Raw genomic sequence first — 25488 nt, 5'->3', positions numbered from 1 at the left:
ACATTAATCAAGCTTTTTACACTGCATTTTGTGAAAATTTGTTGCAGATTTGTCGCACTTGAGCAAAAAGTGCCATATGTTGCCGAAGTGATTTTTACTAAAATGGCTTTGGTGCTCACTTTTGCTTTTTCACTTTGCAGTGGTAAAAGATTTATGAACTGCGACTTTTCTCAAAAAGTTACAGATTTGCGCATAGCCCTCAATTACACTATAAACATACACCAGCCCAGACATGGCTTACAAAACTGGCTTTAGACCAGGGCTCGAGTCCTACAGGAACGGCGTTCCTTTGCTTGTTCCACAGGAGGAACGCTGTCCCTGTTACACTAGTCCTGCAGGACCGACCTCTCTGTTCTTACCCTCCCTCTGTCTTCTCCCCTGGCCCGGACTGCTGGATGCTGGAAAAGTAGGACCTGTGATGATGTCATCATCACATGTTGGGGGCGGAGCTTAGCTGTGGAGGAAAAGGAGAGATCGTGACTGAAGGACCTGTGTGATGCTGTGGAGGAGGCGGGGCTGAGCTGGAGGAGACATGTGACCCCAGTAAGGTAATTACATGAGGAGAAGGTTTGTTACAGTGTGTCACCCCAGTAGTAAGGAGATTACATGAGGAGGAGGTTTGTTACAGTGTGTCACCCCAGTAGTAAGGAGATTACATGAGGAGGTTTGTTACAGTGTGTCACCCCAGTAGTAAGGATATTACATGAGGAGGGAGTTTGGTACAGTGTGTCACCCCAGTAGTAAGGAGATTACATGGGGAGCAGGATTGTTACAGTGTGTCACCCCAGTAGTAAGGTGATTACATGAGGAGAAGGTTTGTTACAGTGTGTCACCCAAGTAGTAAGGAGATTACATGAGGAGGAGGTTTGTTACAGTGTGTCACCCAAGTAGTAAGGAGATTACATGAGGAGGAGGTTTGTTATAGTGTGTCACCCTAGTAGTAAGGAGTTTACATGAGGAGAAGGTTTGTTACAGTGTGTCACCCTAGTAGTAAGGAGATTACATGAGGAGGAGGTTTGTTACAGTGTATCACCCCAGTAGTAAGGAGATTACATGAGGAGAAGGTTTGTTAAAGTGTGTCACCCCAGTAGTAAGGAGATTACATGAGGAGGAGGTTTGTTACAGTGTATCACCCCAGTAGTAAGGAGATTACATGAGGAGGAGGTTTGTTACAGTGTGTCACCCCAGTAGTAAGGTGATTACATGAGGAGAAGGTTTGTTACAGTGTGTCACCCAAGTAGTAAGGAGTTTACATGAGGAGAAGGTTTGTTACAGTGTGTCACCCTAGTAGTAAGGAGATTACATGAGGAGGAGGTTTGTTACAGTGTGTCACCCCAGTAGTAAGGAGATTACATGAGGAGGAGGTTTGTTACAGTGTGTCACCCAAGTAGTAAGGAGATTACATGAGGAGGAGGTTTGTTACAGTGTATCACCCCAGCAGTAAGGAGATTACATGAGGAGGAGGTTTGTTACAGTGTATCACCCCAGTAGTAAGGAGATTACATGAGGAGGAGGTTTGTTGCAGTGTGTCACCCCAGTAGTAAGGAGATTACAAGAGGAGGAGGTTTGTTACAGTATGTCACCCCAGTAGTAAGGAGATTACATGAGGAGGTTTGTTACATTGTATCACCCCAGTAGTAAGGAGATTACATGAGGAGAAGGTTTGTTACAGTGTGTCACCCCAGTAGTAAGGAGATTACATGAGGAGGGGGTTTGTTACAGTGTGTCACCCCAGTAGTAAGGAGATTACATGAGGAGGAGGTTTGTCACAGTGTATCACCCCAGTAGTAAGTAGATTACATGAGGAGGTTTGTTACAGTGTATCACCCCAGTTCTAAGAAGATTACATGAGGAGGTTTGTTACAGTGTGTTATCACGATGATAGGGACATAAGAAGGTTTTTGTTACAGTGTATTATCAGAATGATAACCCCTTGAGAAAATTGGGGTGATATATATAAAGACCTGTGCAGAGGAAAAGTGGAGCAGTTGCCCATAGCAACCAATCAGATCGCTGCTTTCATTTTCAGAGGCCTTTTAAAAAAATAAAAATAAAGCAGTGATCTGATTGGTTGCTATGGGCAACTGGTCAACTTATCCTCTGCACAGGTTTTAATAAATCTCCCTCATTGGATGTAAATATACATCTTGGTGTCCTGGTACTTAAAGGGGTACTCCTCCCCTAGACATCTTATCCTCTATCCAAAGGATTGGGGATAAGATGTCTGATCGAGGGGGTCCCTGCGATCTTGGCTGTGGCACCCCGCTGTCATCACTGCACAGACCAAATTTGCTCTGTGCGTAATGACGTGATACAGGGGCCGGAGTATCATGACTTTACAGCTTTGTTCCTTGTGATGTCATGGCCCGTCCCCTTAATGCAAGTCTATGGGAGGGGGCGTGACGGACTAACGTGACAACGCAAGGGGGGGTTGTATTAGAAATCTTGGGTGAGTTCCCACACTTTTTTTTCCAGGACTTGACCCCTGCTTTAGACGTTGCACCAGGTGGAAAAAAAAAATCCTGGTGAGATAAAAAGCCTCATAAAGGTATGGCCAACAGCCGAACTGCAACACATTTATCCCTCCACAATGTTCTAGGACCAGAGAGCGCCCCCTTATCCTCTGGCCCCATATCAGCTGCTACAACTATAGTTATAACCATGTATCAATTAAAAATGTATAACCTACAGCCAATTCAGTAATGTTATGAAATAAAGTTGACTGGAAGTACAGTGTAGGGCAGTGATGGAGAACCTATGTCACGCATGCCACAGGTGGCACGCCGAGCCCCCTCTGTGGGCACGTGGCCATAATTCACCAGGCGGGGAAAACCAGGACATCCCTGTGTTCCGAAAGATCTTTTCGGGACACATGGATAACGATTACCTTTCTGCGTTAACTTTAAAAATGCAGGGGCTGCCGGAATATACCTTAAGGGTAGGGTCATATGTAACGGATCCACAGTGTGACCCGACCCATAGTGTGCCTCCAGCTGTTGCCACCACTGACCCTCTCTCCCACCGCCCTGCCTCACCCAGCACCTGGCCTGCTTGCAGCGGCAATCCGCTGCTCCGAGCACCCACACCGGGGCCTGCGAGTCTCTGTACTCAGACCTCGCAGCTGCTCTGTGATGTCTGAGTACACTCTGTGACCCCTGTGTGGCTGCTCGGAGCGGCAGATTGCTAGCAGGCCAGGGGGCTGGGTGTTGGGGGGGGAGGGACACTATGGGTCAGGTCACTGGCGGATCTGCAGCGTAAAATACGCTGTGGATCCGTTACTTGTGACCCTACCCTTAAGGAGATCTGCATCCATAGACACTTATCCCCTAAACGCAGAATAGGGCATAAGTGTCTGATCGCGGGGGGTCCGAACACTGGGACCCCCACGTACGGAGATGCAGCTCTCCCGTGCAGGAGGCTTGTCAGCCACAGCACGACGTGGTGGCCGACATGCCCCCTCCATGTATCTCTATGGGAGGGGCGAAGATGAAGCCATCCTCTGCTATCCCCATAGAGCAGTATGGGGAGGCGTGTCTGTTGACACAGAGCTGCAGTTATGCCATATCCCCGTACAGGAGATTGTGGGGGGTCCCAGCGGCCTTAGCGATCAGACACTTATGCGCTATCCGCAGGATAGGGTATAATTGTCTAAGACTGCAGTGCTCCTCTAAAAGTCAGTGAAATGTTAACCCCTAGAGGATGCAGGATGTACCTGTATGCACTGGCTGCCTCACTCCATAGACTGCAGGTCCCTAATGCTATTAGCACCAAGGGACCAATCAAGGGAGCAATCAAGCTGATCAGACCATTCCTGCAGACTATACAAGTAGATTGCTGATATCACTAATCAGTGCTATGCCTTAGCAAATTTCTGAACATTAATAGGTATCAATTGATTTCTATAAATAGGGCTAGGGTTTTAGTCCTCAGAATAAAGTCTGTCTCTCGTATCAAAGGTTCCCGGCTCAAAGATATAACCCTTGTTAACCACGTGGGCCTCATGCATGTGGTTGATGAGTCATGAATGATTGATGAGTGCATATGTTCCCCAAATCGTTTAAATAGTGGCCTGATTGTTTTGCTGATGTAATACCGACCACAATTACATATTATGGCATAGATCATAAAAAAATTACAGCAAGTGAAAAAGTCCCTAATTGTGATTGCATGCTGGCCCAATAATACATGCAAACCTGACAAGCCCAGAGTGTCAGCCTTGGGCACTGTGACTCTCAGAATGGTGTTGGCAGTGCCAGCTGATAATCATAAACTGACATAATGCTTGCAATGATGTCACAGTACATTAAGCTCCAATGTTACACAATTAAAATAATGCACATAGTGATGTCACATTGGTAAAAATAATGTGTAGAGCGATGTCACAGGATCATCTACACATAACTGTATATATAAGAATTAAACAGTGATGTCACAGTACAGGAGTAATGCACACCATCTATCTGTGACCTTACAGCATAGGAAAAAACATTGAATCATTTTACGTGCTGATGAAATATACACATGATGCTAAAATATTGCCCTACAGAAGGCAAATACACATCCTCTTCCACTAGCCATCAACCATTGCACCTTATGTCAGAAGAAAATTGTTGTTGCGTCCAATATGAGATTCTGTGCCAACCACCATGGTAATTATCCCATGTGACCTAACAACCATCTTTGTGTCACGGTGATGACTGGGTCTCACTGCTTATAGAAGTTCATGCCTAAACCTTTATTACCTCAATATATGCTAAATATTACATTGTGTGTCTCGATTTCAGAACATCATATATTCCGCAAAAGATTTATTTTACATGCACTATTGTATAATCATTATATATTTCCATGGACCCTACATACATCCATACACCCTACTGGCAAATAAAGTCATAGAGAAGAGAAAAGGGCATTATTAAACTAACTACTTCGTAACCACACAATATTGAAAGCAATGCAAATATAGGCTCACCCTTACCCAAGAACTGCTGAAAAAGATGGATTTTAACAGTAGTTTTACTATCATGGAAATGATAAAAAAAATAAGCTTCACAAGAAAATTTTCATATAAAATGGTAACATTTGAATAGGTGGCTACATTAAAAGTATGATGCAGTCTACTATCTATGGATATGGCGTGGATACTTGGTTTTGCACACTTTGGTTTCCCCTTATATGTTGCATGTATTGTGTCTGTGAACCTTTAAGTTACAAAATATTATCGGTGGCTATGGGTGATTTTCGTGTGACTTCTATTTATTCGTTTAACTTCTTCTTTTATTTTGCACTATAGATAATTGAGGAGAAGGCAGATCCAGCACAGATGCTGCTGCCGTACCTCAGAAGAAAATGTATCCTTTTGCATGTCTGCAATGTAGTCATTGAAAATTGCATGAAAATATTAAAATGCAAGATACATGACATAATTGGGCAGATAAATAAAAAAGTATAAATTTAGACAAGACAGTCTAATAACGTGAAAGATTTATTACCATGGCTCAAGTTGTTTGAAAATTTGCCTTTAGACTGTCTAGTCTAAGTTTAGACCATTTTTGGCTTACTTTTGCAGCAAAAATGTAAATCATGTTTCTTTTTAATTCAAGCAATACCAACTTTGTAAAGTGCCAAAGTGTCTTAAACACATCAAACATTATGTGCAAATAATGTAAGGCCTTGTTCACATCAGCGTGGTGCTCGGTTCTGAGGAGCTCCATCACTGTGTCCGTCTAAATAACAGGACTTTAGCGGGAAAAAATACTGCAAGCAGAACTGACACCTGACGAAAGCTCCATGGATTCCATGCAAAGTCAAGCAGAAATTCAGAAGTGTGAATGGTAGTGTGGAATCCCATAGAAGTCTATGGGCTTTAATTTGAGGTGGAATTCTGCAAGCGGAAATTCTGCTTTGTGAATAGACCCTTAGGCTGGGTTCACACTGTGGAATTTCTGGGCAGAATTTCTGCCGGAGATCGAGCCGGCGGTACTAGGACCGTGTGGACTACATTGCCGTTCCCATAGATGGCAATGCATTTCTGAGCAGATCTCCGAAAAGATCCACCCAGAAGTGCATTGCAGTCTATGGGGGCAGCAATGCAGTACGCGTGGTCCTAGCGCCACCGGCTCGATCTCCGGCAGAAATTCTGCCCAGAAATTCTGCAGTGTGAACGCAGCCTTAGGGCAGAATTTCCGCACCAATTCCGCTTCCGCATTCATCTGGGTAGTTTCTGGCTTATGCGGATTTTGTGCGGAAATTCAGAAGTGTGAATGGGAGTGCGGAATCCCATAGAAGTCTATTGGGCTTTAATTTGAGGCGGAATCTGTGCGGAATTCCACATACGGAAATTCGGCCTTGTGAATAGACCCTTTAATTGGAACAAATTGCACTATGTTTTAGGAGCACACAAGTGGGAATCTACTAAGACTGGCGTTTCACACCCCGTTCTATAGTTGAACCATTTAACCTGGGTAATATGTAGTAGATTCGGGCAGAGCTACTAATACACTGGGCGTTTGTGCAAAAATGTTGACTTTCTGCCAACCTGCAGTGCAGACTTGAATTCTCCCACAGTTTACAAATTTATTTTCATCTACCGTACTACAGTATAAGTGTTCAGTATTATTAAATGGATGCGGGTGACTTGAAAAAACAATTTCCCTTATCATACAGTTTGAAGCAAATCTGCATTTATTTTTAACTTTTCACATTGTTATTCAAAAAGCTTCCAAAGACCCAAGAAAGCACATGACTTCATAATGTCATTACATGTTATTTAATTTTACTATATAGTATGCAGCTGACTTCCCCCGGTCAGAAGGTATGCAGCAGTCACACAGTTCATGTACAGTAATTACGATTCAATCCCTTTCTGTTTTACTGTAGTTTTATGTTTTAGTAAAGCAAATTCACTGACATTTTAACTTCATTATAGTAATAGCAGTTGTAGTGAAACACTTGAATAGTAATAAATTCAACACAACTACAATATAGCTCATCAGGTTTGAGTGTGATGTCCGTTGTTTTAAGGGTATTCCAGGAAAAAAAATTTTTTTTTTTTTTTTTTATATCAACTGGCTCCAGAAAGTTAAACAGATTTGTAAATTACTTCTATTAAAAAATCTTAATCTTTCCAATAATTATCAGCTGCTGAAGTTGAGTTCTTTTCTGTCTGGCAACAGTGCTGACATCTCTGCTTGTCTCGGGAACTGCACAGAGTAGGAGAGGTTTGCTATGGGGATTTGCTTCTACTTTGGACAGTTCCCGAGGCAGGTGTCATTAGAGAGCACTTAGACAGAAAAGAACAAGTGCGAATGACCAGTTTTTTAGCTGAATATTATTTGCCAGATATATGGCTCATGTGCCAGGCTTTGGTGTTAGAGCTGTTTTAAAGGGGTCATCTAGGAACAGAAAAACACAGGTAAATTCTATCAAAAACAGTTTCATGTCTATCTCCAGGTTGAGTGTGATTTTACAACTTGGCTCCCTTCGCTTTAATAGAACAGAGCTGCAGAAACACACCTAACCGGGAGACAGACGGCGAGCGTTATTTGATAGAAAGTAGCTCTGTTTTTCTATTCCTGGATAACCCCTTTAAATCTCTTACCTATAGAGGTGCCATGCCTTAGTTATATAGTGCAGTGACTGCTTTCAGATTTACTATTCAGACCCAAGTGTTCAATTCCAGTAACGATATACAGTATTTAATGGCATTATAGGCCAAAAGAGTATATACTTAATAATGTGATAGGAAATTATAGATCACAAACATGCATAAAACATGTTTTCTAGTAATGCAGAAGACCTCCTTCTTTACTGGACAGCAAAGGTATGTGCTGACATATATAATGCCGTATGTGTGTCAGGATTCGGCAGGCTGGTGGTGGATCCTCTGTGTCAGTGAGGGATTGGCGTGGACCGCACTGGAGGATCGGTTCTAAGTCGCTACTGGTTTTCACCAGAGCCCGCCGCAAAGCGGGATTGTCTTGCTGCGGCGCTAGCAACCAGGTCGTGTCCTCCGGTAGCGGTTCAACCTCACTGACTGCTGAGACAGGCGTAGTACAAAGGAGAAGCGTGGTCGGACGTAGCAAAGGTCAGGGCAGGCGGCAAGGTTCACAGGCGAGAGGACAATAGCAACGGGTACGGCAACGGGCAAGGCAAAACACAACTGTAGGGAACGCTTTCAAAATGGCACTAGGCACAAAGATCCGGCAAGGGCAGGAAGGGAGGGAGCTCTTAAATAGGCAGGGACACAGTGGGGAAATCAGGAACCAGCGCATCAATTATTGGTGCGCTGGCCCTTTAAATTTACCATAGACGGCGCGCGCGCCCTGGGGAGCGGGGCCGCGCGAGCCGGAATGACTAGGACGGGGCCGCAGCGTGCCGGAGCGCAGGTGAGAAGGAGGGGGACGCGGTGCGTGAGCGGTGGCCAGCCGCCACACGAGCCGCGTCCCCAGGACAAAAGGACAACTCTGACCGGGAGACGCCAGGGACCGGGGGCAGCGGAGGTAGGCAGCGGGCGCTCCGATCCGGTGGCGGGGATCGGAGCGCTCGCTGTAACAATATGTCTGTAAACCAGCAAGGTTACACATTAAAGAGGTTGTCTAGGAAAAGGGGCCTTTTTTAAAAAGATGGTCAGGGTGCCTAAAATTAAATTAATAGATACTCACCTTTCCTATCCACTGCAGCTGCCATTCCGACAGTGCCCAAGTCCCTGCTGCTCATTGCTTCCAAGTGAAGTCTCAACTTGCAGGAAAGGCCCACTCAGCCAATCACTGATACCCACCTCAGCCACTGATTGGCTGCAGCCAGTGATTGGTTGAGTGGGCATTTCCTTTGTTTTAATATGGGGACCAGGAAACTGGGACTCAAGTACAGTTGGAATGGCAAGAGTATGTGATCAGCAAGGGAATTTTCTTTATTTTTATTGTTAAAGCACCCTGACACTTTAAAAAAAAAAAAAATCTTTTGCCCAAACAACCCTTTCTTTCTGCATGTCAAAAATTTGCAAAAGTATAAATTGCAGGACAAAGAATATTGGCACTCAAGACACCTAATGAGTCATAAAAACGAAATACTATGCATAAAATTGTAGTGATTTATCATAAAACATGCCCAAAACACTTGTTGACTTAGTCCAACTAAAAAATAGTTTCTTAAAACAGACTTACGGCACATATTGCACAATAACATCAATGATGTCATGGGGTGATATGTCCAATATAGAAGCTGTACATAGAAGAGTTTTATACAACTTTTGGAGTAGAAATACTCACATCCTTAAAGGGGTACTCCAGTGAAAATTTTTTTTTTTATATCAACTGGTGCCAGAAAGTTAAACATATTTGTTAATCCTTCCAGTACTAAGCTGCTGTAGGCTCCAGAGGAAATATTAGTGCATTTGTATGTATTGTTGCTTTTTATTGTGCTATGTTTATATTTCTCTGTCACAAATATTCTCTTCTGCTTAAATGTGTTGCATTGTCATATTCTTGTTATTGACATTTGTCTCTCTCTGCGATGTATGTGTTGTCTGATCTTTATCTGTTAATAGGATCAAGGAACTACAAGCAATCTGCCCAGCATTATAATGTGATTTATGTGAAGTGCTAAGTGTACATCAGTCCTATGACTAATCTATATATATACCCCCTGCTGAAATTGTATATTCATTACATGTATGCCTTATTGTATGTGTGGTAGCCCTTGGGGGGGGGGGGGTGTATGGTGGTGGTATGGTATCGGTATATGAGGGGTTAATATTAACCTTGTCACTCATGACGCCAGGGTGAGGGCTGGTATTACTGAGGTATAGCTTTGGCCTATCGCCGCCCTTCCCAGAAACGATAGGCGTATGCAGGTAATGACTGAAGGTCCACAACGAAGTTAAACTTGAACTGACGTAAACTTTACTCTTGAACTTGCAGTACATTCAGAATACAGTTACAGTCTCTGCAATACACTTCTATAGACTTCAGTGACTGACAGTTGCTGCGGACCTTGCGTCTTTTGCAGGTTAATAGAATCAAGGTAATTGGTGCATGGATCCGTACAGATTTAGGGGTAGATTAGGTCCGGTGGTCCCGAAGAGTGTTTGGGGATTGATACACTCTATATTTGCTAAGGATCGGCTGTTGCTGCGAGGCTTGGGCCTAACTCACGTTTTTTAGCAGCACAGGTTCTATGGAGCGATGTTGCTCGCTTGGCAACCCAGTAACAAAGAGAGGTGTTGCTAGCTCAGCAACCCAGGAACAAGAGGACTAAAATGGCTGCCGCGTCCCTTATATGGACAGGTGGCGGAGCCTAATTTGATAGGTCCAAGGTCAGCTATCACTCACCGTCACACAGGCTTCTGGGTGATCATCTGACTTCCTATACAGGTCCTATACACATAATAAAACCAAAACAAGGCTAGAAATACCAAAGTGAGGCCTGGAACGCATCCAGAGTGAAGCTTGGAACGCATCACATGATCCGAAGGCCTTGCGACGCCATGGAAACAAGTAATTAACCATTTATTTACATATACTATCCTATTTACATTAACCTATGGATAAATTATAGATTTATACACTAGAATAGAGGCGACTAAGGGTAGACTGGCTAAGAGGGATCCCTAAGTCCTAGGGACTCTGGCTATGGGGACCCATAAATTAACAAGTACCGTATAGAATGCGGTACTCGGACACCACATATGTTAATATGAATTTCCCCTTCCTGTTTATTATTCTGTGATCCCTTGATGAACAGGTATATGATACCAGATACACGGGGAAACACGTTGGGATTTTGTGGGTGTTTACATTAGGATAACGGTATTAACTTAGTAGGATATCATCACCAGTAGATTTTATAACTTTTTTTTTTTTTGGTCAATTGTGTATTAGGGTTTTAATGTGGTTTATAATAAAGTGATATTTCTAGCTATTTTTGTGAATAGTTTTTTGGTCAATGATAGCTAATTGACACTGTATAAACATATATTTTACAGTGATAGCATATCATGCCATATACCATGCTCATGTCCTCCTTAAATGTTCCATTTATTGGTGACTATTAGGATTAAATAATGTAGATATTGGTGATCAGCTTTTGAATGTATCTAAACTGGCTCTTCGACAGCAATCCAGATGCTACATGCATTTCGGGACCCCCTGGCTCCCTTTCTCAGTAGAACACACAATATAATTAAATGGGATATTCCTTGCAAATATACTCAAAGGGGTACTCCAGTACATGACATCCCCTATCTACAGGATAAATTGAGGAGCATGTTGATCGCGGGCCCTCTGAACGCTAGGAGATCCAGAAATTTAAACATAATTGTTTGGAACACTGGGGCACCAGCAGGAGATCAGTGGACTTATCCCCTATCATGTGGATAGGGGAAACATTTATTGTACTGAAGATCCCCTTTAATGTTTATGGGTCAAAAGCAGACACTGAAAACCTGGATTAGACTGTCCACTATAATACATAGACTGGATCCACTTTCTAATACAGCTTATTCTAATACAATATGTCTGTGTACCGGCCCCTTAGGTATCATACTCCCCATATGAAAAAAAAGGGAACTCACGAATAACTGGAATAAAGAACAAAAATGCTGTTAAATGTAACTTATGTTCAAAAGTATCTGCAGTTGCCAAAAGCTGGAATTTCTATACTAAGGGCCCTAGAGCCACATGTGACTCCCTAACACTACCTAACAAAGTTAGTACAGTGATATAAGTTAGTACGGTGATATATGAAATGTGGACATCCTTTTGGCAAAAAGTAGCAATAATTTCTTTCTGTGCAAAACCAAATGGAGTTTATTCCTTGACAATTATTTTCCAGTGAACTTGACAGGTACCAAATATGGATGTGGAGAAGGAGGCTGTGGTTCCTGTACTGTGATGGTATCTCGAATCCACCCTGTTTCCAAGAAAATCATGTATCCTGTTGACCATAGTACGAACTACATTAGTGCTCATGAGCTACAGATATAGCATATCTCCTCTTGATATAGTAAGGTGGAGACACCTAGTGGTAATATTAAGAAAAATACTGCTTTGCACATGACAGTTTCTCATATAAGAATCATTGCAGCTAAAGAAAGTAAATCAGGATCATATGGTAATAGAGCAATACTGTATTATCTGGTAAGTAGTATTAAAGGCCATCTGCAGATAGGGGATAAGTGTTTGATCGCGGGGGTCTGAACTCTGGGACCTCCTGCACGGGGCCACGGATCTGCCACAGTTCTCCTGCGGCTCTCCCGTGGCTCTCCCATGCATGAGGCGTGCCGGCTGCAGCGTGATATTGAGGCCTACACGCCTCCTCCATCTAGCTCTATGTAGCCATAGAACTGTGTGGGGAGGGGGCGTACCGTCGACCTCTCTAGGTCGACGCTATGCGTATTAGGCGTTCTCACTGAGCGCTAATGCTGGGGCCCCGTTCAGGAGATCGCGGGGGGTGCCAGCGGTCAGACCCCCCGCAATCAAACACTTATTCCCTATCCTGTGGATAGGGGATAAGTGTCTTACATTGCAGTTGTCCTTTTAAAAAAAACTGTGTGCAAAAGACATTCTTATGTCATGCAAATATAACATAAAATGTGATCTTATTCAGTTGTTTACATCTTTAACCGCTTCTAGACATTATTCAGCCAATGCCTGTTTATTGCCCATCTGTGCTCTATATGGTGCAGCAGTCACCACAGCTGAAGGGATTGGAAGCACGACCAACAGATTACACCCAGTACAGGTGAGACATTCAACACTTTAACCTGTCTACTTTTTTATCAATATTTGCTTAGATTCAAAGGGGGAGATTTATCAAAACCTATGTAGAGGAAGAGTGGTGAAGTTGCTCATGGCAACCAAGCAGATTGCTTATTTCATTTTCACAGGTCTCTTTAAAAAATGAAAGAATCTGATTGGTTGTATAATCACTGACAAAATCAACACCATCGTGTCACATTAGCTAGCTTGACCATAGAAAATAACTCATATAGCAAAAATTTCACATTTATTAGCCATTAAAACCCAAAAGTGTCGATATAATCAACAATTACTATAATTAAAATACAATATACCAGAAATAACCCTGAGTATAATAAATCTGATACACTTCTAACCCTCACTTTCCAACGCGTTTCCCAATGACACGGTTCATCAGGGGATTACAGGTAGGGAAACACACAAGTTAGGGAAATACACATTAATACTTACAGATTTTCAGACATATATTAATACACATAAAGCAGCATGAATAATGTGAGTGCAATTAGTGCTTCACATAGATCAAAAACGTAGATTAAGCAAATTGCTTGAAGTCTCTCATTTGCAGATATTAAATATAGACCTAAACAGGGAAAAGGAGAGAGACAACAAAAATAGGACATGCCACACACAAACAAAAAGACAAATGTAAGTAACAATAACCAAAGCATAGGTATTAAATATATTACATTAAACATACAGAAGCATGCACAAGTACATGGAGTGAAAAAATCGACATACACTCACATTTAGGCCAAATAGTGTTCAGAAAGATCTTAGAGTTTACCTTCAGTAATTAGTGGTTTGGTAAGAGATGATGGAGATAGGAATAGATATACCAGATGATGACAGTGGTGCAAAAATGGAAATAGAGACTAGACAGAAAAAATAGATAATATACATGACCACCGACACATTATGCTAAGCCCCCTCCTCTTCATTTTGTTTATCATACCTTTATAGAAGGTCTCCAGATATCATGTATACCCCACAGCAGGAATGCATCTACCATCTCAAAATAAATTAATAACCTTCCAAATTTGATTCTAGGAAAGACAAATATCCATATATATACACAGGTATTCAACATCCTGGAGGGCAAAATTCTAAACAGAGCAAAATATATAAATGGAGATGACACAACCATCTCTCCCATTGTAAGCACGCACACAATAGCACATGCCAGCTCCCATATGTGGATGAAATTCTTACCCCATGTCTGCATCCATAAAGATATCCAGAAATGCAGCTGCCGATCCACGTTGTCGATGGCTAATAGCCCATCTCACTCTACCTTAAGTATCCCTCACATTACTTCTAATTGCACTCAGCTGGGGACGCCAAATGCGTCACTTCCGGCTGCAGTGCGATCACGTGTTGTTAGGATTCGGCAGGCTGGAGGTGGATCCTCTGTGTCAGAGAGGAATTGGCGTGGACCGTGTCGGTGGACCGGTTCTAAGTTGCTACTGGTTTTCACCAGAGTCCGCCGCAAAGCGGGATGGTCTTGCAGCGGCGGTAGCAACCAGGTCGTATCCACCGGCAACGGCTCAACCTCTCTGACTGCTGAGATAGGCGTGGTACAAGGGATAAGGCAAGAGCAAGGTCGGATGTAGCAGAAGGTCAGGGCAGGCAGCAAGGATCGTAGTCAGGGGCAACGGCAGGAGGTCTGGAACACAAGCTAGGAACACACGAGGAAAGGCTTTCATTGGCACAAGGGCAACAAAATCCGGCAAGGAAGTCCAGGGGAGCAGGTGAAAGCTAATCAGACTGATTGGGCCAGGCACCAATCACTGTTGCACAGGCCCTTTAAACTTTAGAGAGCTGGCGCGCGCGCGCCCTAAGGAGCGGAGCCGCGCGCGCCAGGACGTGACAGCCGGGGGCCGGGACAGGTGAGTGACTTGGGATGCGATTCGCGAGTGGGCGCGTCCCGCTATGCGAATCGCATCCCCGCCGGCAGAGTCAGTGCAGCGCTCCCGGTCAGCGGGTCTGACCGGGGCGCTGCAGAGAGAGGAACGCCGCGAGCGCTCCGGGGAGGAGCAGGAACCCGGAGCGCTCGGCGTAACACGTGTCCCATATCATGTGAGTGTTGAAACATCACATGATCTCGTATTGCCGTATTCCTAGGGCAGGAAGCGGTGGATACCAACCTGGCAGATGCAGAATACTCACTGCATCCGCCCTTCCTATACCTCACTTCCGGTAACCAACCAAGCACTATTTGGTCACCATAGAGACCCGTCTCAGTGATAAAGAGAAAACATGGGGAGAGAAGGAAAAATTTAAATAAAGAAATGTAGGAAATACCGGGGAATTCACAGATCAGGAGAAATACACGCATATATACAAACAAATAAATAACTAATCAAGGGTAATATAGAAAACAGATAATTATGAAAATATGTGTCAATGGGACATCATACAAGTAAAATTACCTATAACGCTTGCACATCTGAGCCGATAATAGTGGGATTTTTCCACATTTATAATAAATATAAAAGGACTCAAGTAGGCAAAAACAGCAGATGATTGATGGTACAATAGAGGAAAGCGCAACAAAATGCTCAAAAACATGGGGGTCGACCCTGGGGAGAAAATACTAATAAGGAATAAGGGCTGATTCAAATAAAGCAACCATAAGTGATGCATTCATTTAGGTCTAATGGTGCTACCGAACGCATCCTAAAGATCCATTCTGTTTCTTTCTGTAGAATGCAACTATCCTAATCACCCCTCCCCTAGGGGATTTACGAATCACCTCTATTGCACAAAATAGAATACATTTATTGTCTCCTCCATGTCTTTCCTAAATGTTGGGTCTCTTGTTGTCTGGAAGAGCACCAGGAGCAAGCGGGGGTCCGTCATTAGCCGTGTCGAAGTGCACAAGATCCATATTGATTCCTGTGGCAGTGCCAACAAGGACTTTTGTTTCTGTGATTTGGATCTTTCCTAAATGTGTTGACACCGGAATGTCCCTCCGATTCTTTGTCACAGATATGCTCTCTAACTTGTTTCTTAAGGGCCCTCATTGTTTTCCCCACATATTGGAAGGTACAGCTGCATGTGGCCAAATATACCACACCCTCTGTCTCACAATTTACAAAATCACAGAACTTTTATTTCCTACCCTTGACAGTACTTGAGAAGGTCTTAGTTTGTTGTATGTTGGGACAGGCCCTACATCTGCCGCAATGAAATATCCCTATGGGTTTTCTATCTAGCCAGGTGCCCTCTCGTCTTGGCCCTTGAAAATGACTATGTACCAGCCTATCTTTAATCGACCTACCCCTCCTGAACATTATTGCTGAGTACGGAGGTATTAGATCTACAAGATCCTTATCTCCAAGTAGTATGGGCTAATGTCTCCTCAGTATATTCCTAACCCTCTCTGTCTGATTATCAAAAGTGCCTATCACGCTGACACTCTCTTCTTGTTTAATAATCTTTTTAGGGGTTGGAAGGGTCTTTCTCTCTGAACTCAGGGCTCTTTTATATGAAGTTGTAAGGGTCTCCATCGGGTAACCCCTTTCCGAAAACTTATTGCGTTGATCTTTTGCTTGTTTGTTTAAACCCTCCATGGAATAGCAATTTCGACGAATACGAAAAAATTGTCCCGTCGGTATTCCCCTTCTAATGGGTAGGGGATGAAAACTATCCCATTTAAGTAGGGTATTGGTTGCAGTGGGTTTTCTGAAGGTTGTAGTTTCAAGGAACCCCAAATCTACCCTCCTGATGAGGACATCCAACAACGGTAATTCATTATTATTAATCTCGAATGTGAATCTTAGGCCCAATGTGTTCTGGTTTAAGGCCATCCACAAACTCTTTGAATAGGAACTCAGTTCTGGACCACAAAACGAACACGACATCTATGTATCTGCCCCAAAAAATAATATGGGAGTTCCAACTACTTTCCTCCTCCCCAAAAATCAATGGCCCTCTCCCACTAGCCCAGGGTTAAATTTGCATTTGTGGGATCCACTGGGCTCCCCATTGCAGTCCCCCTGACCTGGTGGTAGTCCTGTAGTCAAAAATAAAATAATTGTGGGTCAATAGAAAACGTAGTTGGATGACTTTGTGTGTCCGGAACTGTATTCCCCTCATCTGGAGAATATATGAAACGGCCCTGAGTTATCCTCATGTCTAATAGAGCTATATAATGCCTCAACATCTATTGATGCCAGGAGCATACCACTATCAAGTTGAATACCATTCTGCAGAAGATCACTGGTATTCCGTATATAGGACGATAAGGAGGAGACATATTCCCTAAGCACCTGATCTAAATATATGGCCAGATTTTTTTTAATCGAATCAACTCCCGATACGATGCAGTGCCCCTTTTAAAGGGGATACCCCTTTATGCACTTTGGGGAGTGCATAAAAGGTGGGAATCTGGGGATGGACAGGATACATAAATTTATATTCTTGGTGAGAAATAATTTTGTGGTCAAGACCCCAAATTAACAGTCGTTCTAATTTATCCTTAAATTCCATAAAAGGATCTTTTAAAATCACTCTGTAAGATTCACGATCTCTTAGTAGAGATAATGTAATCTCTCTATATTTGTGGTCATTTTCAAGGCCCAAAACGAGAGGGCACCTGGCTAGATAGAAAACCCATAGGGATGTTTCATTGCGGCAGATGTAGGGCCTGTCCGAACATTCAACAAACTAAGACCTTCTCAAGTACTGTCACGGGTAGGAAATAGAAGATCCCTGATTTTGTAAATTGTGAGACAGAGGGTGTTTTAAAGTTGGCCACATGCATCTGTACCCTCCAATATGTGGGGAAAACAAAGATGGCCCTTAAGAAACAAGTTAGAGAGCATATCTGTGACATACAGAATCAGAGGGACACACCGGTGTCAACACATTTGGGAAAGACATAGAGGAGACAGTAAATGTATTCTATTTTGTGGAATAGAGGTGATTCATAAATCCCCTAGGGGGGTGATTGGGATAGCTGCATTCTAGAGAAAGAAACAGAATGGATCTTTAGGATGCGTTCGGTAGCACCATTAGGTCTAAATGAATGCCTCACTTATGGTTGCTTTATTTAAATCAGCCCTTATTCCCTTATTAGTATTTTCTCCCCCCCGAGTCAGCCCCCATGTTTTTGAGCATTTTTTAGCGCTTTTCCTCTATTGTACCATCAATCATCTGCTGTTTTTTTGCCTACTTGAGTCCTTTTTTTCAATAAAAAAAAAACATCACTCATCGTGGTAATTAAAACCACGATGTCTGATGTGATATTTTTCATTGACCCTAATATTATTATGAATGCGAGAAAACCCCATTATTATCGGATCGGATGAGCAAGTGTTATAGGTCATTTTACATATATGATGTCCCATTGACACATATTTTCATAAGTACCGTATTTATCGGCGTATAACACGCACTTTTTAGGCTAAAATTTTTAGCCTAAAGTCTATGTGCGTGTTATACGCCGATACACCCCCAGGAAAGGCAGGGGGAGAGAGGCCGTTACTGCCCGCTTCTCTCCCCCTGCCTTTCCTGGGGTCTAGAGCCCTGCTGCCGGCCCTTCTCTCCCCCTGGCTATCGGCGCCGCTGCCTGTTCTGTCCCCCTGACTATCGGTACCAGCGCCCCATTTCCGGCGCCGATAGCCAGGGGGAGAGAAGCGGCGCCGACAGCCAGGGTGAGAGAAAGGGCAGCGGCACCCATTGCCGGCGCCGCTGCCCCATTGCCTCCCCCCATCCCCGGTGGCATAATTACCTGGGTCGGGTCATGCGCCGCGCATAGCAACGACGCAGGGGACGCGCGCCGGAGGCCTGCAGCAGCGCGGACCCGACCCAGGTAATTATGCCACCGGGGATGGGGGGAGGCAACGGGGGTAGCGGCGCCGGCAATGGGTGCCGCTGCCCCTTCTCTCCCCCTGGCTATCGGCGCCGGCACCGATAGTCAGGGGGACAGAATGGGCAGCGGCGCCGATAGCCAGGGGGTGAGAAGGGCAGCAGGGCTCTAGACCCCAGGAAAGGCAGGGGGAGAGAAGCGGGCAGCGACGGCCTCTCTCCCCCTGCCTTTCCTGGGGGTGTATCGGGGTATACACGCGCACACACGCACCCTCATTTTACCATGGATATTTGGGTAAAAAACTTTTTTTACCCAAATATCCTTGGTAAAATTAGGGTGCGTGTTATGGGCCGGTGCGTGGTATACCCCAATAAATACAGTATCTGTTTTCTATATTACCCTTGATTAGTTATTTATTTGTTTGTATATATGCGTGTATTTATCCTGATCTGTGAATTCCCCGGTATTTCCTACATTTCTTTATTTCTATTTTTCTTTCTCTCCTCATGTTTTCTCTTTATCACTGAGACGGGTCTCTATGGTGACCAAATATGTGCTTGGTTTGTTAGAGTGAGGTATAGGAAGGGCGGATGCAGTCAGTATTCTGCATCTGCCAGGTTGGTTACCACCGCTTCCTGCCCTAGGAGATAAAGCGGCAATACGAGATCATGTGATGTTTTCACACTCACATTATATGGGACACGTCATCGCACTGCAGCCGGAAGTGACGCATTTGACGTTCCCAGCTGAGAGCAATTCGAAGTGATGTGAGGGATACTTAGGGTATGTTCACACTGAGTAAATCAAGAGTAATTCTCGCCGAAAAATTTATGGGCGGAAAAAATTATTTTATTTTCGTGCGTAATTTGCGCGGAATTGCGCATGGAAATGGGGGGAGAAAGAAGTGAAGGCTTTTTCAGCCATTTCCGTGCGAATTCTGCTCAAAAACGATGTTGGGTGGAATTTTCTTTCACCATTGACTTCTATTGATTTCTGCTAGCGGATTCCGCTTGAAGAATGAACATGCTCATTCTTCAAGTGGAACGGAATTCAGCGACGGAATTCCGCTAGCAGAATTTCCGCAGTGTGAACAGGATAGCGGAAAAAACATTAAAGTCAATGGGCAGAGGAGATGTGAATTAGTTTGAAGCGGAGAACTCAAGAGGAATTACTGAGTAAATTCCTCTCGAATTACTCAGTTTGAACGGGGCCTTAAGGGAGAGTGAGATGGGTTATTAGCAATCTACCGCGTGGATCGGCAGCTGCATTTCTGGATATCTTTATGGACACAGACATGGGGGTAAGAGTTTCATCCACATATGTGAGCTGGCATGTGCTATTGTTTGCGTGCTTACAATGGGAGAGATGGTTGTGTCATCTCCATTTATATATTTTTCTCTGTTTAGAATTTTGCCCTGGAATGAAAACGAAAGCAGCTATTGTGAATATCTTTGTACTAGTGAGCTGCGTATACGTACAGTTATATCTGAATTTATAGCTTCAGAGGAAAGACAAAGGTATTTTTTTATATGGATCATTAATATATAGGAGACTGGTAACATGAGAGAGTTGACATCTTATTGTTGATTGCAGGGGATATATTTATAGTCTCCTCCTAATGAGTAGATTTGTCTATCAGCAACAGAACCAGTAATATCCTGGAATATGAGGTATATATTATCTTTTTACCTTCTGTAATATAGTGTTTTTAGGAATAACTCCAGGATTTTGAATACCTGTGTGTGTATGTATATATATATATATATATATATATATATATATATAGATATTTGTCTTTCATAGAATCGAATTTGGAAGGTGATTGATTTATCTTGAGATGGTAGATGCATGGGGGGTATAAATGATATCTGGAGACCTTCTATAGAGGTATGATAAACTAAATGAAGAGGAGGGGGCTTAGCATAATGTGTCGGTGGTCATGTATAATTATATTATCTATTTTTTTCTGTCTAGTCTCTATTTCCATTTTTGGATTTATGGACTATGAAATACGTCTTGTGCTGATCACTGTGCTCAATTTATGGGTCATCATCTGGTATATCTATTCCTCTCTCCATCATCTCTTCTTACCAAACCACTAATTACTGAAGGTAAACTCTAAGATCTTTCTGGACACTATTTGGCCTAAATGTGAGTGTATGTCCATTTTTCACTCCATGTGCTTGTTTCTGTATGTTTAATTTAATATATTTAATACCTATGGTTTGATTATTGTTACTTACATTTGTCTTTTTGTTTGTGTGTGGCATGTCCTATTTTTGTTGTCTCTCTCTTTTTTTCCTGTTTAGGTCTATATTTAATATCTGCAAATGAGAGACTTCAAGCTATTTGCTTAATCTACATGTTTGATCTATTAGAACTGAAGCACTAACTGCACTAACATTATTCATGCTGCTTTATATGTATTAACATCTGTCTGAAAATTATCTGTATTTATTAATGTGTATTTCCCTTACTTGTCTTTTACCCTACCTGTAATCCCCTGATGAACCGTATCATTGTATTTGATACACAGGGAAACGTGTTAGGAAGGGAGGGTTAGAAGTGTATCAAGAGATTTATTATACTTAGGGTTATTCTTGATATATTGTCTTTTAATTATAGTAATTGTTGATTATTTTGACACTTTTGGGTTTTAATGACATCTAATAAAGGTGAAATTTTAGCTATATGTGTGTTGTTTTATACAATCTGATTGGTTACCATGGGCAACTGCATCACTATTCTTCTGCACAGGTTTTGATAAATCTCCCCCAATAATGCATAGTAACATATATTTAAGAAAGCTTTAAAAAGGTTGTACCATCAATAAACATAATAATTGTATAGATAATAACTAACATAATAACTAACACGGTCTTCTATTTACATGCTGATAAAAATGAACTGGTAAATAGTTACATCTTACATAGTATGGTGCCACCTAGTGTTCAAAGTGTATAGAAATGAGTATGACCACCCAAAGAGCTGAGTTTCTGGGGGAAACATATACATAACTGCTATCCCCATATCCTCTCCTTAGTGACTCTCTGTTCAGCCAATGAAAAAGAGTAGAGTAGAGCTCCAGTATTATGTTAAAGGAGTATTGTGGTAAATTAAAATGTATCCCTAGGGGATAAGTGTCAGAACGCAGGGGTCCGACCTCTGCTACGCCCCGCAATCTCCCGTACGGGGCCCCAGGAGTCCGCAGGAAGTGGGCGTGTTAAACCGCCGCACAAAGGGGCAACTGACACGTCCCCTCAATACAACTCTATGGGAGAGCCGGAGTACTGCAGTTGGCAATCTTTTGCTCTGCCATAGAGATGCATGTCGGCCGCCGCTTTGTGCGGTGATGGACACATGCTATTTGGCTGGAGAGCCAGGGCCCCGTACGGGAGATTGCGGGGGTCCCAGCTGTCGGACCCCAGCGTTCTGAAACATATCCCCTAAGAGGAGTTTATCCATTAAGAGGAGCTTATGTACAGTTTCCAGTAGGCTGTGGTAAACATGTTTTTGTCTATAACATATATATTTGAAAACACAGGAAAGAATAGCAAAAGCTCATGGTTCTCAGTGTGGTTTCTGCAGTCCTGGAATGGTGATGTCCATGTATTCTTTGCTAAGAAATCATCCAGAACCAACAATGGAACAGATATATGAAGCTCTTGGAGGTATGTTCTGTAAACATAACTGACCATAAAAAGAAATAATAAGGGACCCCTATAAAAGTATGTGTTTTTTTTTCATTATTTATAAAATGGGGTCTGATCATTATGAAAGAAATCACAATTATAGACAATCACAGTCCAACTAATCTAACAACGCACAAATATCTGTACTGTTCACTTCATTTATTAAGCACACGGAGTAAACATCTAGAGTGCAAGGAGAAAAAGTAAGTGAACCTCTGTGTTAGCAACTGATTGGCAAAAGGTATTTCAAATAAGAAAATGAGAATAGAAATGGAAGCGTGGCTATTGGTAAGTTAATCATGCCTTGGTGAATACAGAAGAACTCAGAAGATGATATAAAATGCATGAAGCTAAAAAGGTTACAAAAGTATTCATGCAAATTTTCTGCTAATGGAACAATAAATTGGGACTGTAGTTATTCTTCCTACAATAGGTACTTGTTACTATCTCTCCCAGAAGGAAACCAAGGATGACAGCAAAAGAGTGACCGATGACTCTTCATTGGAAGATGGAACAAAAAAAACAATGCGTGCCATCTCACTTTTGTCAGTGACCAACTAGATGTATCACAATGATTCTGACTGAGAAAATGTTCTATGGAGAGATGAAACAAATGTGGAACTTTTTAGCACAAATGTGGTAGGAGAAAAAAAACTGCACATCTTGACCAAAATCTCATCTTAACTGTGCAGTATGTTTGAGGGAGCATCATGATTTAGGGCAGATTTGCTGCCTTAGGGTTTGGACACTGTGGGGGGACTCACTTTCTTAAGGCATTTAAATTTTTAACTTTGCATGTGGCACAAAATGTTGCAAACCCATCCAAAAAGTTGCAAACCTAAGCTAGGTCAGACCTGGCTTACAAAACTGCCTTTGGAAAGCACTGTTAAAGGAAATCTGTTATCAGTATCACCCGCACTTACCTGTCATACAGGCTTGTAGTGCGGGTGATACTGATCAAAATGATACTTACAATGTCCTGAATGGCCCAGCCGTTGCGCAGTTATCAAAGTTTTTCTTTTTATGTAAATTAGGTCCTTGGGGCATGGGCAGAGCTAGGACCAGAGCTCCAAATCGCTATTAAAAACGTCTATTTCCAGGCTACAGAGAGCCTCAATAGGGGTGTTGACTTTGCCTTGCCGTAACACGCATAGAGAGTGTGCTGGGTCAGTGAAATAATACTGTTTATCAGTATGACATGCAGATTACAGGTGTTGCTAATAGAATCACTGACGCAGAGCGTCTGGATGTGGCAGCAGGGTCGGGAGACCTTGAAGTGATTAACAAGATTTCTTAATTTAATTTTAATTAAATCACATTTTTTTTGTAATTTTTTCAAATCCTTCTTTGACGATCTATTCTGGTGAGGATCGAGCAAGCTGTCTGCCACGAGGCAAGCAAGCACCTGTTCCAGCCCCCACCTCTCAGCACCACCCCGCCACCCTGACATTGAAACTGCAAATATTTAATTTAATCAGTTATTGTTCTTTGTTATCTCTCCAACCTGTTCCTTTGGATTCTTCTGGTACTTCCAGAGGTAATATATAATGACAACTAGAGAGGTGTGAATTTTTTAAAAATTTGATTTGTCCTATTTGATTCACTTATCTCTACTGAGGACCTATTGGAGGGCAAGTCTGGTGCCAGCAGCCGTGGTAATTCCAGCTCCAATAGTGTATTATTGATGCAGTGTATAAGTTGATGCAGTGAAAAAGCTCATACTTGTATCTTAAAATTGAAGTGGTGGTCCGCCGCGAGGCCAGCTACCGCCTATCCCAGCCCCTGTCTCTCAGCCCACCTCCATGCTCATAACTGAGTGTCCACTTCAAAAGGGAGGGACTGTAGCCCCAGCAACTTGGACAGAAGCACATTCAGCTTCTGTGCCATTGGATAAGTGAGCGCATACTGCTATAAGTTGCTTCAGTGAAAAAGCTTGTACTTTTATCTTAAAATCGAGCTGGCGGTCCGCTGCAAGGTGAGCTACCACCTGTTCCAGACCCTGCCTCAGACTCTGCCTCTCAGTGCCCCCCCCCCCCAACTGTGAAACTGTGAATGTTTCATTTAATCAGTTATGGTTCATTGTTATCGCTCCAACCTGTTTCATTGAATTCTTGGGGTAATTCTAGAGGTAATATATGATGACGACCATAGGGACTCACAATTGAAAAGGTTGAAGAGATTTTTAAAAAATTTTAATTGAAGATTTTGATTAGATTCACAAGTTTAATGTCCCAGGTGCCCGAAGCGTTTACTTTGAACTAATACTGTATGACCACAAAACCCAATATAACTAGGAGACCACATGGCGGCACAATGACAGAGCCTAGAGGTGGCAGCAGCCTGACAAGACCATAGGGCCTCACAATTGAAAAAAATAAAGATATCTTTAAAAAAATGTATTGAAGATTTTAAATAGATTAACATTTTAAAAGTTGAATTTAATGTGCCAACAGCATGAGGCATAGCGGCATAATAACACAGCCTGGAGGTGGCAGCAGCATGAGGAGACCATAATGTGGCAGAATGACACAGCCTGGAGGTGTCAGCAGCATGAGGAGAAAATAGAGTGGCAGAATGACCCAGCCTGGAGGTGGCAGCAGCCTGACGAGACCATAGGGCCTCACAATTCAAAAGATTAGAGACTTTTTTTTAATTTAAATTGAAGATTTTAAATAGATTAACATAAAAAGTTTTATTCAATGTGCCAGCAGCATGAGGAGACCACATGGCGGCACAATGACATAGCCTGGAGGTGGTAGCAGCATGAGGAGACCATAATGTGGCAGAAGGACACAGCCTGGAGTTTGTGGCAGCAAGAGGAGACCATATTGTGGCAGAATGGCACAGCCTGGAGGTGGCGGCAGCCTGAGGAGACCATAAGGCCTAACAATTGAAAAGATAAAAGATATTTTTTTAAATTTAAATTGAAGATTTTAAATAGATTAACATAAAAAGTTTTATTTAATGTGCCAGCAGCATGATGAGACCACATGGGGGCACAATGACACAGCCTGGAGGTGGCAGAAGCATGAAGAGACCATAATGTGGCAGAATGACACAACCTGGAGTTGGCTGCAGCAATAGGAGACCATATAGTGGCAGAATGACACAGCCTGGAGGTGGCGGAGGCATGAGGAGGCCATATAGTGGCTGAATGACATATCCTGGAGGTGGCATCAGCAAAAGGAGAACATATGGTGGCAGAATGACACAGCCTGGAGGT

At 42.8% G+C, this 25488-nt stretch overlaps 1 protein-coding gene and 1 long non-coding RNA gene across 11 annotated transcripts in view; one reads left to right on the top strand and one right to left on the bottom strand.

Moving 5' to 3' along the window:
- The window catches only part of LOC130285073 (uncharacterized), a 115413-nt gene extending 114969 nt beyond the window's left edge, over positions 1–444 (bottom strand). For both annotated transcript variants that reach the window (XR_008847240.1, XR_008847238.1), the window contains exon 1: positions 360–444. This is a non-coding gene — a long non-coding RNA (uncharacterized LOC130285073). The remainder of the gene's footprint in view (positions 1–359) is intronic.
- LOC130285070 (aldehyde oxidase-like) overlaps positions 1–25488 on the top strand; it is a 147906-nt gene that overhangs the window by 2480 nt on the left and 119938 nt on the right. For 2 of the 9 annotated variants that reach the window (XM_056536221.1, XM_056536215.1), the window contains exons 1-5: positions 467–548; positions 5294–5351; positions 11833–11929; positions 12633–12741; positions 22118–22244. In XM_056536221.1, the coding sequence (XP_056392196.1) occupies positions 5324–5351; positions 11833–11929; positions 12633–12741; positions 22118–22244 (361 nt within the window). In that variant the 5' untranslated portion in view covers positions 467–548; positions 5294–5323. Of the gene's footprint in view, positions 1–460; positions 549–1346; positions 1856–2087; positions 2109–2352; positions 2450–2475; positions 2549–5293; positions 5352–11832; positions 11930–12632; positions 12742–20547; positions 20685–22117; positions 22245–25488 lie in introns of those variants that run through there. The other 7 variants (XM_056536217.1, XM_056536216.1, XM_056536219.1 and 4 more) reach the window with 7 other exon arrangements.

This window comes from Hyla sarda, chromosome 8 (genome assembly GCF_029499605.1).
Source record: "Hyla sarda isolate aHylSar1 chromosome 8, aHylSar1.hap1, whole genome shotgun sequence".
NCBI classification, from domain to species: Eukaryota; Metazoa; Chordata; class Amphibia; order Anura; family Hylidae; genus Hyla; species Hyla sarda.
This window is presented reverse-complemented; position numbering and strand designations above follow the sequence as displayed.